At 41.7% G+C, this 16,541-nt stretch overlaps 2 protein-coding genes across 2 annotated transcripts; one reads left to right on the forward strand and one right to left on the reverse strand.

Annotated features, from left to right (window-relative positions):
• Window positions 1-3,692: 3,692 nt before the first annotated feature.
• On the reverse strand, window positions 3,693-12,410 carry Bbs12 (Bardet-Biedl syndrome 12). The gene is made up of 2 exons (XM_052180608.1): window positions 12,084-12,410; window positions 3,693-6,078 (listed from the first exon to the last, which is right to left on the reverse strand). The coding sequence occupies exon 2, from the start codon at window positions 6,066-6,068 to the stop codon at window positions 3,951-3,953; it is 2,118 nt and encodes a 705-aa protein (XP_052036568.1). The 5' UTR covers window positions 6,069-6,078; window positions 12,084-12,410; the 3' UTR covers window positions 3,693-3,950.
• Window positions 12,411-12,519: 109 nt separating this feature from the next.
• Window positions 12,520-16,399, forward strand: LOC127682389 (centrin-4). The gene is made up of 5 exons (XM_052178771.1): window positions 12,520-12,606; window positions 14,504-14,650; window positions 15,027-15,155; window positions 15,601-15,738; window positions 15,897-16,399. Exons 1-5 carry the CDS (start codon window positions 12,604-12,606, stop codon window positions 15,984-15,986), a joined length of 507 nt encoding a protein of 168 aa, XP_052034731.1. The 5' UTR covers window positions 12,520-12,603; the 3' UTR covers window positions 15,987-16,399.
• The last annotated feature ends 142 nt before the right edge of the window (window positions 16,400-16,541 follow it).

Consider the following 16,541-nt stretch of genomic DNA (forward strand, 5'->3'; position numbering starts at 1 on the left):
ACAAAACGGCAACCAAGAAATTATAAAAAGATCTTTACCAACCCTACATGTGACAGAGGGCTTATCCAAGATATACAAAGAACTCAAGAAGGTAGACTCCAGAGAGCCAAATAACCCCCTTAAAATGGGGTATAGAGCTAAACAAAGAATTTTCACCTGAGGAACATCGAATGGCTGAGAAGCACCTAAAGAAATGTTCAACATCCTTAGTCATCAGGGAAATGCAAATCAAAACAACCCTGAAATATCACCTCACACCAGTCAGAATGACTAAGATCAAAAACTCAGGAGAAACAGGTGCTGGCAAGGATGTGGAGAAAGAGGAACACTCCTCCACTGCTGGTGGGATTGTAAGATGGTACAACCACTCTGGAAGTCAGTCTGGCGATTCCTCAGAAAACTGGGAATGATACTTCAGAGGACTCTGCTATACCACTCCTGGGCATATACCCAGAGGGCATATTCCCTGGCATGCAATAAGGATACATGCTCCACTATGTTCATAGCAGCCCTATTTATAATAGCCAGAAGCTGAAAAGAACCAAGATGTCCCTCAATGGAGGAATGGATACAGAAAATGTGGTATATACACAATAGAGTACTATTCAGCCATTAGAAACAATGAATTCAAGAAATCTCCTTAATTTTGATGGTTTTAAACATGACGTAGAATTTGGGGACCACAGGAGAAGAAGTCTGCCACCTACAGGTCAAAGGAAAGAAGGCCTCACAAGGCTTTTTCAGAGCAAAGTACTAAGAAACCAACTGATTGTTCTAAGTGAAACATAGGAGAGTAACCAGGTGCAACACCGGGTAGGTGCTTTCAGAAAAGGATGCTGGCTTCGTGTCTTGGCTACTGTAATAACCTTCTAATTAACATGCTGCACTGTGGCTGCCAAAAAATAAAACTAAAAAGCCAAACATTATGGATCCCCAGCTAGAAAGAACAGAAATGTGATCGTGTGCTCTCCCTCCCTGACCCTAGCATGTCCTTCTCATGGCTAAGAATTACCTGAATGAGCAATGAAGACCTAACATTGTGGATACACACTTAGAGAAAGCTTGGGTTCTTAATTCATCTTCTACCAAGATAAATCTCAGATGAGTTACACATTTAAGCATGGGTGAATTAACAGCCTTTATGAAACTGTAATAAAGTCTTAATGCTGCACGGATATTTCTACATCTTCATCAGTTCAGTCCAAACCGAGAGTGATTATAAAATGGGAAAAGACTCCACATCAACAGGCGATGGCAAGTCACTGGGCAGGAGTGATGGTAACACCACAGAACTCTTCCTAAGGATGTTAGTCAAATTACTGAATAACTTAATTCATACAAGATGATCATTTGGTGTATGTTTAGTGATGTCGCTTTGGGGTCAAAATATAACTACACTGACAAAGACACATTTAAGAAAACCATCCCTTAAATATTAATAATGGTTGTGGGATTAAAAAAGACAAAAAAAGAAAGGTCATTTCTCTAAAGATGTGCTTGAACCCAAAAGATGCTCCACTATCCCACAAGGACACCTGCTCAACTATGTCCATAGCAGCTTTATTTGTAATAGCCAGAAAATGGAAACAACCCAGATGTCCCTCAACTGAAGAATGGATAAAGAAAATGTAGTTCATCTGCATAATGGAATACTATTCACCTACTAAAAACAAAGACATTATGAATTTTTTAGGCAGATGGATGGATCTTGAGAATATCATCCTAGTGAGGTAACCCAGTCCCAAAAGGACTTGCATAGTATGTGCTCACTTGTACGTGGATTATTAGCCATAAAATATAGGCTACCCATGTAACACTCCACAAACCCAAATAAGTTAAACATGAAGGAAGGCACGAGCAAGGATGCTTGAATCTCACTTAGAAGGGGGAATAAAAATATTCATAAGAGGCAGATGGATGGGAGGGAGATGGATGGGAGAGGGGATGGAGAGGAAAATAGGGGCAGGGTTCGTGATCAGGTATGGGGAGGGAATGACCAGATGGCCGTGAGAATGAAAGGAAAATCTATAACTGATGGGAGTGGGGAGGTAGGGGGCATCTCCAGGAGACAGAGACCTGGGATAAGGAAGGCGCCAAGAATCAATAGGGGCATCCTTAATGGTGACACATACCTGGGGATATGGTACCTGAAGAGGCCACCTCCTGTAGCCAGGCAGGAATCTAAATGGAGCAATAGGGGCACAAATCCATCCAAAAAACTTTCAACCCCAAATTTATCCTGTCTACAAGAAATGCAGGGACCAAGGGTGGAGCAGAGACTGAGGGAATGGCAAACCAATAACCAGCCCAACTTGAGATTCATGGGTAGGCACCAAGCCTTGGCATTATTAATGTACTCTGTTATGCTTGCAAACATGAGTCTAGCATGGCTGTTCTCTGAGAGGCTCCACCCAGCAGCTCAGACAGATGAAGATACAGTGGAGCCTGGGGACTCTTAGGGAACAGGAGGATCACAGGCTCTGAAGGGGGTAGGAACTTAGTAGGAAGATCAACAGAGTCAACTAACCTGGATCCTTGAGGCTCTCAGAGACTGAACCACCAACCAAATAACACACATAGGCTGGCCCTAGTCCCCTCATACCCCACCCCCCCACCCCCCTGACACACACACACACACACACACACACACACACACACACACGTAGCAGATGTGCAGCTTGGTCTTCATGTGAGTCCCAAACAGCTGGAGCAGGGGCTATCCCAAATGCTGTTGCCTGTACGTGGGCTGCCCTGTCTGGCCTCAATGAAAGAGAATGTACCTAGTCTCACAGACTTGATATGCCAGAGTGGGGGATACCGAGGGGGGACCCACCTACTTAGAGGAGAAGGGAAGAAGGGATGATGGAAGAATCGTGGGAGGGGTGACTGGGAGGGGGCAGTGAGCAGGATATAAAGTGAGTAAGTAAAAAATAAACACAGACACAGAGATGTGCTTGAAGAATAAAGCCAGGCATAGTAGATCTATTTTGGAAGGATGAGAAGGGAAGGCCTTATTGGAGGTGTGTTACCAAATTAGGTGAGGTCTTTGAGGTCTCAAAGGACTTGCACCATTCTCACTTCACTCGGCCCCTCCACCGCTTACTATCAAATCAAGATGTAAGCTCTCAGATGTTCCTACCACCATGTCTTGCTCTGCCATCATGGCTCTAACCCTCTGAAACCATAACTTCAAATTAAACACTTTCTTTTTATAAGTTGCTTGGTCAGGTGTCTTATTACAGCAAACAGAAAAGTAATCGAGATAGCATTTCTATGCCTACTGTAGATGCAAAGACTATAATGCCTTGACCAAGCTTGACCTCGTCCATGTCCATGACTAGTTTGACTTAAACAACATTGAAAGATGTAATTACTCCTGTGGGACAAACAAGTGAGTTTTTTTTTTTCTGCTTAAGCAATGAGTATCAAAAATTCCATGTTCCTCCCCTACAAGAGAACACCCAGTGTTCAGGGTCCTGCCACTGGCCCTCTGGGCTGCTTTTGTGGGAGAAGCCAAGGAACTGACAAAACCAACACGACACTTTGAATACAGATTCTGTAGCAAATAGCAGAAGCTCTTTGCCTCTGATCCAGGTGTTGTGTATGTCCTATAGCACCTGTGAAACAGTAACAGGTACCTTATAAAAAGGGTAAAACAAAAAATAGAACTGCAGTTATTGATAGACATCGATTCTTTTATTCTTGGCAATAGTTGGTAATTTACACACTATGATCTGACTATTAAAATTTATTAAGTCTGGAGAAATGGCTCAAAAGTATTTACTGCTCTTGTACCGCCAGGTTTCCAGCACCCAATGTTGGGTGGCTTATAATTACCTATAATTATAGCTCCAGGGGATCCAATCCCCTGTTCTGGCCTCTGCAGACACCCATACACATGTGTATTCACACACACACACACACACACACACACACACACACACCACTCTCTACAAAAATAAAACTCCATCTAATTCCTGTGAATTCATCTCTGTGTGTGCAAGTCCAGTAATTATTTCACTGTCTGTCTGAAGTACTAATAGCACTAAATCCAGTGCTCGGCGCCATGCTTCAATCTTTGGTGTGACAGCATCATAAACTCTTGGAACCAGCTCCAGGTTATCTGAAATACTGGAATCAAAAAGTCCACTGCTTAGTTTACTATATTCAGTCAAGATATAAGATGAAGGCGAGCCAGAGTTGACGGCATTTTGTACATGCTGCTGAATGAACGTCCTAGCTTCTACTGCTGATGGGTGAGTGGCAGTGTTACACATGACAGCTGACAAGAATTCATGCCACCCATCTGCCAGGCACTTCAGCACAGTAGGTCTGTAGATTGACAGAGATGAGGCCATCCAAGAGGAAGAATCAGGAAGCCATCCTAAATGAGCATGGTTTCCTTTATTTAAAGATTGCTCAGCAAGAATTTGAAGATGGCTAAGACATAAAAATTCAACAGCACCTCCTCCAAGGAAGACCTTCTCTTCTTTTAGGGCATGATATAAACGATACACACAAGCCCAGAACCTGTCTTTCCTGGTTTCCATCTGAGCACTTGCTGGACTAGTGAGTACTGCTGTAATCAAATTAATTCCTTCTGCTGTCAACAAGACTGCCAATCTGTTGCTCCTGTTCATATCATGAGGACTCATCCAGAAGGTCACAGAGACCCCGCTGCCTACACAGTCTTCATTCACTTGTGTGACATAGGCCACTGGCACCGCTCTTGTGGCCTCAGCAAATGCCTGCAACACACTGCCATTCACTGAGCCAATTACCAGCCGCTTAGTGTGCAGGCATTTTTCAGTCAAGCGTTCTGATACACTTCCTTGTACCAAGATGAGGGTCACATTGAACTGGATTAACACCTGTAATACACGATTTGTCCACAGTTCTTCTGCACTATCTTCTGAAAGTTCCCGGATATCTAACTTAGTCTTAATATTTATAGACTTATTAAATCCCAGGTGTCGGTAACTCTCTGTGAGGTCACCCTCAATGAGAATTACCCGGAAAGGCTGATCCTGCAATTCCTCTATAAGAGCAATACTAGACATGGTTACAGAAGTGACATATCCTAGACAAACACGGGAAAAAGTTTCAGGTAAACCTGGGAGACAGCAAGTGAGGAGTCTGGAAATATCAAACACAAAGGGTGCCATCCAGTTGGCTTGCTGCAGACACAGAGTCTGCCACTGCAGCCTCACTGCTGCTTTGGCCAGTGTCATGCTGCTGTGATCTCCATGGCTCAAGCCAACTGCTAACTCCCCCAAATCATTACATCTAAGTATTTTCGGAGTTGATCCAAGTTGTTCTAGAAATCTGTCAGGTCTGCTTATCCAGCGGCTACTATATGTCCTATTAAAATGCCTACTGTGAGTGAGTGCTGACTTTCTGCAGAAGGAATCTGTATATAGATTTTTTAGAGCTTGTGATGTGCTTTTTTCTGTTTCAACTTTAGTCTGAGGTTTGAAGAATTTGGGTGATTTAGCATGTGAAAGACTGTAAGTGAACAATAACTGAGATGTAGCATCTTTGAAATTATGTTTTTCCTGTAACAACCCAGAACCTGAAGGGACTTGTAAAAAAGGACATAAACTGACATCAACTGTTTCAAGTTTGTAAATTGTACTTGTGTTGTCCATGTGGTCAAATACATTGTGTGTGGGTACTTGAAGGGAAACTACTGCTTCAATGCAAGAGTTCAAGCCTTCCAACATTACTGAAACTATTACTGTGGTGGGAATCCCCAGATGGAGACAATCTTCAACAGCCCTGCTCCATGCACCGACAAGAAACAAAAGAGTGCCGGTTCCAATTTTGTATGTATCATTCTGTGCTTGAACTGCTTCGTTGAGAAGGTGCCCCACTGCACAGTTTAAATCCAGTCCTTCAAGAAGCCTGACTGTTGAGCTGATTAACACACTTTCATCACACTCTGCATCTGTAATAAACTTGGTGGCTTTTACTGGACCTAGGAAACTTCTTCCTGTTTGTGCAAATGTTGAAAGTTGTTGAAGTCCCACATGCCTTCTTCTGTTTATGACCCTGTAAGCCATCTCCATGAATAATTATCTGCAAATAAACAAACACTTGAAATTTTAATCAGAGTGATTTATGATTGACAATATGCTACATATAGTGAAGAACACACAGCTCACATTTTGGATATAGTTTCAATTAAATGTGACCAGTATGATGATGTAGAATAGCTATGACTTGTCATGGTGGCAGGGTGGTACAGAGGGCTGATCACTCCGCACGGTAGGGAACATGGAGCAGAGCATAAGGCAACAAGCAAGGTTTCTAGAAGGCAAACTGTAGAATGAGATACTTGTGGTTTGCTATATAGCTCAGGATGGTCTTACACCTGTGATCACCATGTCCACCTTGAGAGTACTAGAACTACAGGTGTGTTCTATCACATCATCTGCAGGGTAACTTGTATAAACTGAGCCAGCAAGTTGAAGGGGATGGTAATGAATGTACAAATATGCTAAAAAGGAGCGGAGTGGAGGGGAGGGGAAGGGGAAAGGAAATAAGAGGGGAAAGGGGAAGGGAAAGGAAAGCCTGGTGTTACAGGAGGACAGCATAGATGGCAAGGAGCGGAAGGACCTGAGGAGGTATATCATGAAGGACATTCATGAGAAGCCAAGACACTGAAGCTTTATCCTATAATGGGAACCCCAAGGGTTAAGATTAAGAAATCTGTTGATATAGTGTTGAAAGCTTGTACTATGAGTCTAGAAGCCTAGGCCTGAGGTGGGGAGCCCTTCAGATTGCATATGTGGAAAATGAGACTGACCTCAAAGCTATTTCACAGCTAGTATGAGGAGTCCAGTGCAGTGCTCAGAAGAGTGCCCGGTGTTATAATTTGATATGTGTTCAGATATCTGAATACATACGTTCTGATAAGTTTGGACTGACTAGCTAAGTAACAGACTAAAGGTAGTGCAACCCTTAAGTATCATCTATGAAATATGAAGATGAATAGAGGGGAGAAAGATGGGCAATGATTGCACTATTAAAGAAAAAAACATGCTATGTAAAGAGAGGGCCAAGAGCGATTGAAATTATTCAAGACATTATTTTAGAAGTCACATCCAAAATGAATACCACTATTAGTTCAATACTAAAAAGCTTTTAAACATTGTACTTTCTAACTGAAAAAACCATCTATAATAAAGCTACTGCCTGGTGAGGTGTGAATTCCATTAGGTAAGGGACTGAAGCTAAGAGACACTATTCTTATAGTTCATGATTTTTGAATATTTTTAATCAGAATTTTTTAGGTCTTAAATATATAAAAAAAAACAGCAAAGAGTTCATATATTTGCTTATCTTCTGATCCTGACCATAACTCTGGTTAATTTATTTCTGAGCTAGCTACCTTCAATTGTGAAGGTAGAGAGCCCTAGAGTCAACACAATTTTCAGGATCAAGGACAGGCAGTATTCCTACAGGATAACTTCTTACAGACTTCCAATGGCTAAGATAGATAGGATGGGCAGGCCCAAACAATATGTGAGGGATTACATGATCTCTTTCTCAAGTCCTCTTTTCAATGAGTTTTTCAACCTTAAAAAATGAACACTTACACAATTCCTTGATAACATCAAAATATACTCTAGGACTCAACTACTTGAATTCATTATGTCTTAAATCTCTCTGGTCTTAATTTTTCTATGCTTCACCACCCTTTCTTGAATCTTAATTCTATTTATCAATGGTTTCAGTCACTACATACATCACATCCTCAAATCTTCTGCCTCCCTTTGGCTTCGTCTTACTTACTTTATAAAGCTACTAATCTTAATGAAGTGGTTAAAGAATACAATTTACATTTAGTAAATTCGCAATGTTGTATAACTACCACCTCTAACTTGTTCCAAGAGATTTTTAACAGCCACAAAAGAAAATTGGAAAGCTATTAAACAGTAACTCTTATATTCCCTTTGTAATTGGTAATTACTAATTTGCTTTCAGTCTCTGTTTTGACCTATTCTTTGTATTTTATATGAATGGAATCATGAAATACGTGACAACCTTCCTGCCATCTTAGTATGTTTGGAGGTCCTCCCGCATTTGTTATTTATCAGCACGTCTCTGCTTTCCTTAGTGGAATAATCCTAGGCAGGTTCTACAGTTTATAGCCATTCACGCACTGCGAGACATCTGGGTTGTTTCCACCTTTTAGCTACTGTGCTTGTGTGCCCCTGCTGCTGTGAACATTTCTGTACAAGTCTTTGAATCTTGCTTCCAAATCTTTTAACTATAAAGTTATGAGTAGAATTCCTGGGCCATACAGCAAATCTATGTTTAGCTTAGGAAACTGCAGAGATGTTTTCCCAAAAAGAGCATTGCCAGCAGCGATGATGGACAACATTTCTCCACACTCCCAATGCATTAGTTTTCCATGGTTGATACTCAAAATTACAACTATCAGGAGGCTACAACAACACATTTCTTTTCTCCTTCTTCTAGCTCCTAGTTGCTTTTGGTATTCTTTGGCTTCTAGTTGCATAACTTTAATCTTTGCCTGTTTCAATTGTCCCTTTGGTTAATTGCAACACCAGTTACTGGACTTAGAGCCTAATCCTAATCCAGAATGAGTTCATCTTAACTAATTGCATCTGCAAAGACTACTTTCAAGTAAAATCACATTCTGGGTGGATATGTAACAGCACACACTCAGTCATTAGTATATTCAATAGTTTGTTTTTGCCTTTGTAAAATTATAAACACCTTAGCAGATGTGAAAAGATAGCTTATTGTGGTTTTGACTTCCATTTTCCTAATGACTAATAATATTAAACATCTTCTCATGGGCCTATTAGACATTTGTATATCTTCTTTGTAGAAATGCCTACTGAAGTTTTCTGCCTATTTTAAGAGTACATTTTTAAAGATTTGTAGTGTTGAGTTACAAGAATTCTTTCTACACATCAGATAATAAACCCTTATGCAACAAGAGCCAATCTCACACTTGTAGATCCAACTAAACACTGAAAGACAGATTTGAAAAACACAAAAACAAACTCAGCATGTATAGTCAACATGGAATATATTGTCATCATTCCTTAAACAAAACAACGTATTATAGCAACTATTAACCTAGCATTTACATTTCTTAGTTCATTATTATATTAATTTTAAGCCTAGTATATGTAGGCTAGATTTGAATACTCCATTATTTTATATAAAGCACTTCTTTGTGTTTGGACTTTAGTTTGTATAATGGAGTCCTAAAACCATTGCCCTGCGGACACTAAGAGGCCTACCCTACTTGATTTGCAAGTACAATTTATCATCCTATACAATGTCTTCTCTGTTTTTATAATGTACTTGATCCATAAAAATTTTTAGTTTATGGTAAATTTTTGGTAAAATTTAACATTTACTTGTCAATACTGTTCATGCTGTTGATGGCGCATTTAGAATCCACTGCCAAATCCAAGATCATACAGATTTAACCTAGGCTTTTCTTCAGATTTCTATATATTATTTAATGACTGATTGATTTGGAACTAATTTTCACATTTGGTGTAGGGCAGGGGTCCTTTCATATGTGGATATCCAGCTGTTTGATACCACCTGTTGAATCAACTATTCTTTCTCTTGCATGTTCTTAGTACCTTTATCAAAATCAGCTTGCTGAAACATACATGGGTTTATCTCTGGGCTGTGAATTCAACTGTATTGGATTATACAGTTGAATTGGATTATACAACTGTTAACTTTCTGGCAAGTTTGAAGCCAAGAAATTTGTGCTTTAAATGTTTTCTTTACATTTATATTTGTAATTTGCCAAAAGCTGATTTTTGGAGTCTGTCTCTCCCTTCATGAATATTTAGTTAGTAAAAAACAAAATGTTGAAAGGACAAGTTTAAAAGTCTGGTCCCCAACAACTAGAACTGGGGCTGTCCCTGAATCTGCTGCCCACCTATGGACCCCGTTTCCCTAACTGGGCTGCCTCATCTGGTATCGGTGAGAATGTGCCTAGTCCTGCAGTGACTGGATGAACAGGGGGAGAGACGGGGGGGGGGGGGGGAGGGGGGGCTCCCCCTTCCTAGAGAAGGGGACCAGAGGTTGGGGGAGGATCTTTGTGAGGGGATATTGGGAGGAGTGGGGAACTGATATTGGGATGTAAAACAAATAAATAAATTAATAAAGAAAGAAAAAGTCTGGCTGTTTTTCACCGCTAACAAAACTTGACGGTTTGCCTTATACAACAGGCTTGACACATCTTACAAATGAAATCACAACAAAGATGTAAGGTTGGCACTAAAATAATTAGCCTATTTGTGGAATGAAGTATGATAATTGAGCAACAGTCAAAGAACCTCCTACCTATTAAGTAAAAGGGTAGGGCCCCATGCAGCTACTGCCCAAGTTTATGCTAGTTACTGCAGCAACTATGTTTTGCTTCACTTTCAGTGTGACAGTAACTTACCCTCTCTTCTTTAGAAATCTTCATTTCCCTCATCTAAGTCCTGTTGACACCCTTAACTTACAGATGTTTGTCATTTGTTGTGGGTGGTGGGGGATGGCATAAAGAGTTCTGGTCTCCTTTCTAGAATATGTTTAAACTCTAAGATACAGTCTGTGAGTGGGAGGTAATCCAAAAACAACAGGAAAAACCCATAGGTATTTCAAATTCAGTCTGTATTGAATTATGTTACAAAAGGTTTCTCCAGATAAAGATGGATTTCAACAATCTACAAGGAAAAAGTCATATAAAACTGATATCAAAATTAATACTCAAAAGGGATCCTTTAGCATTTGAAGACTCTATTTCAAGTCTGAATAGTCACTGAAAAATTACCTTAGCATCCTAACTTGGGAAGACTCCTAAATGATTCTGAATAGACTCCAATAGGCTATTAGTAATACAACTCAAAATGTCTTACTTTCTAGGACGTTGGATATAAAAAGGCAATGACAGTACGGGAATGGGAAGATGGGTAATATCCAAAGTGACGAGAAACAACGGTAACTGTTCTTGGCAGTGCACTAACACAACCTGATTTTTGTTCTGCTGTGCCTGGCACTAATGCCTTCCGAAAACAGGTCAGTTTTGTTGCTCCCCAGACTGTCTCCTTACCTTTCTATCTGCAGTGGGAGAGCAGAGTCGGGTTACTTAAATGGGGTGTTGACTTCAGAAGCTATCTTTCCATAAGCTCACATCTCGTTTGCTTTTCAGGAGTTTAAATGCTCTGTCGTTTTTTGGAGAGGTATAACTAGGCTTTCAATCTCCTCAGAACTAAGTCTGGCCCTCTCCAGTCTCTCCTAACACCATAATCTAACCACAACACTCCACTGCTTAGAGGCCTCTCAGAAAACAGACTTTAGTCCTGTTTGGTACAGGGAGTTCCTATAAAAGTGAGTCACATCCTTTCACTTCTATACTCAGAATCTTACAAAGTCTCCCTAACTCACTCAAATAAAGGCCTTGTCCCCACACAGCATTAAAACCCACACTTCTTCCTCTCTGACTCATCTGCTTTGCTTAGGCCGTCTTAGGCTCTATGCAAAGCACGCACCCCACCTCAATATTTCTAAGGGTCCCTCTTTCTGGAATGCTCTTCTTCAAGAAACCTATACTGTCTTACCTATCTTTAAATACTTCCCCAAATTTCTTTTGCAGGGAAGTCTACCCTGATCAACCTATATGGCAAACCACAAACTCCAAAACGACAACATCCAGATTCCTAAATCATAGTGATGTACGATCTATTTAGGTTTAGCAGCCTTTTGATAGCCATCAGATCAAATGAGATTCAGGAAAGCCTAAAAGGCACCTTTCACCCCACCAACCCCCGTGACACGTGTCTGTCTGTCTGTCTGACTAATATTCGTTTCTGGGTTTCAGAAATCTATTTAAGATTAGTATTATGACTGAAAACCGTCCAAGTGTAACTTTTCAGATGAGATACATGGCTTGAAAAAACCAATAGATTGTAGGTAAATGATGTAACACTTTACTTCGCTCACAAAATATTATCAATTTACATCCTCTGAATTTCCATTGGGAAAACTTAAGGGGGGGAAACTGGCTTCTACTATAAGGATAAACTTACCTATTCCCCAGGAGCCTAAGGAGATTTAAAGATTACAACATTGAGTGTCAGCACACTAGGAAGAGATTGCTTTGCATTCTTTCCTGCCCAGGAGAGGGCCCACGCTGTCCTCCGTCCAAGGCTGGCGTTCCGCCCCGCGAGGACGCCCCCACCCACCCCTCGGGCTCCATGCGGCTCTGGGCCGGAGGGCAGGGCGGTTGGTCCGGTGTGTGGAGAGTCTGGGGACACGTGGGACAGAGCGCTCGCCCCAACCCTCCCTGCCTTCCGGTCCGCAGGGCCCACGACCCTCCTCACCACGCGTGGACTTGCACTGCGCCGGAACCCAGTTAGTCCCGCCTGCCTGCGCACGGTCAGAGCTCGCTTGTCTTTCCATTGGGCGCAATGGCCGTCAATCACCGAAGTTGGTGGGCGGGCTTGCGCTCTGAGCGCTGCTATAGCAACCGCCTGCCTGGAGCGAGCGCGGGCCGCAGAGCGGAGGGCGGCTGTTGCAGGGGCGCGGGCAGGGGCGCGGGTAGGGGATATGGTGAGTGCTGTGGGACCCCGGTGTTCTTTCCAATTTACTGCCTTTCGTGTCAGGATTTTTGGATAGATACCTTTAGTAGCTAAGCTAGGGGGACAGAGATGGGTCTCCCTTTCCATTTACCCACCAACGCCTGCAATGAGGGGTGGCCCGGCGGTAAAGAGATACGACCCTGGAGCACAGAGACCACTGCAGACATTGAGGGGCTTCAAGATAGGGAAGCGAGCATAGCGGAGGCCATCACCCTCGGGCCACCAACAGTCAGCGGGCCATCAATTCAGTCGTTGAAGGAAAGGGACCACTGAGGGTCAGGGAGCCACCAACTCAGCTGCGGGGTACCTAGTTAACCATTGATGATCAGAGGACCAGCAATTAGAGCAAGGGGCCCACTGACTCAATCCTGATGGTCAGGGGTTCATCAACTCAGGCCACTCAAAGCTAAGGGGACAATGACTTCTTGCTGAAAAAATGCTGACTCAGGAGGCTGCCCAAGGCTCTAGAAGACCAGTCATCCAGAATCTGCAGCTCTAGAGCCAAGAATCCAAAGTGACCACAGCCAATAACTTACACAAAGTAGGCCACTTAGATTCTCAGCCACCTTCAGGGCTTCCCCACTCCACCTGCAGAGAGGAGGATCTGCAGTGATTCCGTGAGCCACTTTGGTGACAGAAAGAAGCAAACAGAAAGGTCCTTCATCTTCCACACGTTAAGTGTATCCGCGTAATTGGTCAAACATTCTCATGCTATCTGTGGAGCAGATGTTCACCAAAAGCACGGGTTTTCACTTTTGTGTCTCTATGGTGCAGGACACATAACAATGGAAAGCGGGAGAGGTTGATTGTATTCTAGTAAGCATTCCCCCGTGCTGTTCGCTACTTTGTAGGTTGTTTTCTCTTCTACTCTTTCCTACCCTTTAACCCTCTAATGCTAGATAGGAGAGAGAAAAGAAGATAGAGGAGAGAGGAATCACGTTACTGTTAGACTACTTACTGCTGATTAGGGGTGTAGAGTTCCTTGATCTTTGCTGTGAAGATATCTAACTTCTTTGTACATGACTGCTTAACAAACTGAAACAACCAACCAACTACCACCAACACCAACAAACCCCACCTCTTGAGGCCTTAGCATGTATATACTTTCTGAAAAGTTACCAGAATTCTAAAAGTTATACATTTTTGCAGCTGGCAGAATCATGTCCCTGCTAGAGCACGAGGCAAATCATAGGCAGGTGCTGTGGACAGTCTGAAGTAGCCCCTTATCCCACACCTGGGATTAAAATGAAAACATATTCCCATAACATTTCTGTGTTTTTCAAAGAAACGAAAATTCTCATTACATCAAGCAAGTACTGTGATACACATATGAGAAATGTATTTTTTTTTTTTTTTTGAGACAGGGCTTCTCTGTGTAGCCCTGGCTGTCCTGGAACTCACTCGTAGACCTGACTGGTCTCAAACTCAGAAATCTGCCTACCTCTGCCTCCCAAGTGCTGAGATCACAGGCGTGCGCCACCACTGCCAGGTAAAGTGTACATTTCTTAAAATAATACTGTCCTCGTAGACTAACTGCACTCTGATACACCCCACAGTTTATGCTAGTTTATTTAGCTGCTTCTCCCTTCAAAAGCTCGAGTTTTAAGAGGAAAATTGAGGAGAAAAAAACAAACAAACCCACATTTTCTATCAAATTAATAATGATACTTAGGAGCCTCGGGCAGGACAGAGAGTTCCAGGGAAGTCTGGGCTCCATAGGGAGGCCCTGTCTCCAAAGATGGGAGAAAAGGATGTTGGTAACCAAGAGCGTTAACCAGGGGGAAGCGAGCTCCCCCTCTATAAGGAAATGGGGTAGTGGGATCTGTCATTCCAGTCACACAGTTCTCACCCGTGTGTGCTTACTGCAGGCATCCAGCCATCGCGTAACTTTAGACCAATGGAAGAAAAAGGCAGCAAAAGTTGAACTGAATGACACCCAAAAGCAAGAAATTAAAGAGGCCTTTGACTTATTCGATATTGATGGATCTGGAACCATAGATCTGAAAGAATTGAAGGTTCTGAAATTATGTCTAAGACGTTTGAAAAACCACACTGTCTGTCTGTCTGTCTGTCTGTGTCTTATGGGGATGGCACCCAGGGCTCTACCACTAGGCTTGCTCACAGATGCGACCTGAAATGGCGTAGTGCTATAAGGTCTGTACGTATACCTGCCCTGAGTCGTCAAAACAATATATCGTGTAACATTTTAGTTGTGTCCTTGGTTGATGACTAAGTCAAAACCCAGAATTATCAAAGTTACCTCCTCTATCTATAAATCTTGCTTATTTTATAATTATAATGTGTGTATAGCTTTATATGCTATTAATTAGTAATTTAAAAGTTCAAAATGAGATCATGGCATTATTGAAATATGCCCCCCTCCTATTGCAGATTGCAATGCGGGCCTTAGGATTTGAGCCAAAGAAAGAAGAAGTAAAACAGTTGACAACTGAAATCGACAAGGAAGGGACTGGCACCATTTGTTTTGAAGATTTTTTTGCCATCATGAGTGTAAAAATGGTATCTATTTGTCAAAGAAACCAGTAGAGTCTTGTACATGGCTAGGACTGGAGCATAGAGAATTCATGGGCGAATTGAAACTAGGTATTAAGGGGGGGGGGGGCGGAATATGAAAGCAATGACGGAAATATTTTCAAAGGTAAAGATTTTAGAGAAGAGTTTAGTCAGGAAGTACTGATATCTGGCAAGACGGAAGGGAACCTGAATCCCGAAGCTCCGTACCTGACGGTCTCAGAGCAGCTACTTGGCCGCTGTTCCTGAGAATAGCCCCAGCTCCTGCAGCTTGCGGTCTTAGGGACCTTGAGGTCAGGTGTGAGTATATTGAAATCATTGTTTAAAAAACTCAGCCTCTGGATATATATATGCACACACAGCTGTAGAATTAATAGATCTACGAAGTCCAGCTTGATCGAAGGAATAACCTGTGGCATTACATTTTATAAAGAGTGAAAAAGACGAGAATGAAGAAATACTGAAGGCATTTAAATTATTTGATGACGATGCTACTGGAAGCATATCACTAAATAACATCAAGAGGGTTGCCAAGGAGCTAGGGGAAAACTTAACCGAAGATGAATTACAGGTAAATCTCCTTCAATTTGTAATTATGCTGTATGTATAGTTTTATATGGTTTGTGTAATGTAGTTGTACTCAGACATTAAAAGCAAAAATTCCTGTGGAGTTTCTGTCACTATACGTCTTTAATAGTTTTGGTCTTTCGTCTTACGTTTGTGTTACAGGAAATGCTTGATGAAGCTGATCGAGATGGGGATGGAGAGATAAACGAGGAAGAATTCCTGAGGATGATGAAGAAGACCAGTCTTTACTAGCTCTGCTTAGTGCCTTCTGGGAAGTTTGGGCAGCTTGCCTGTTAAGCAGTTCACTAATGTAATACCTTAGTGTAGCCATTTCCATTTTTACTTTGGGTTAGTCCCTTGGTGTCTAGTCTGTGCCAGAAGTTACATGTCCCTACCAATGTCATTAAATCTGTAGTAGCAAAAAACAGGCAAACAAAAGCATGATTTATTTGAACTGTGAACCCTAAAACAGTATTTCCATATGGTATTTTTAAAGCTGTAGAGTCCAAAGACATTTAACTTTTATTTTTCAGTTGAATAAACTTGGCCCCAAGATCCAGATGAAATTGTTTTTAAAAACAATATCTGAAGATGGTATTTTTCCATTATTTCTTTTTATATGACTTTAAAAAAACCTGATAAACATGTGTTTTTTAATCCATTCCTCCAATATGTAAAGTATTATTAATAAAACTGGCTGACATGCAGTGTTCTTAATTTTCCTCTGGTAGTTACTGCTGGGCTTTTGACTCCCAGGTCAGACAACATGGTAGTGGGTTCTTTAAGAGGTAAGACCATTAAGGTTCC

This window comes from Apodemus sylvaticus, chromosome 4, assembly GCF_947179515.1.
Source record: "Apodemus sylvaticus chromosome 4, mApoSyl1.1, whole genome shotgun sequence".
NCBI lineage: Eukaryota > Metazoa > Chordata > Mammalia > Rodentia > Muridae > Apodemus > Apodemus sylvaticus.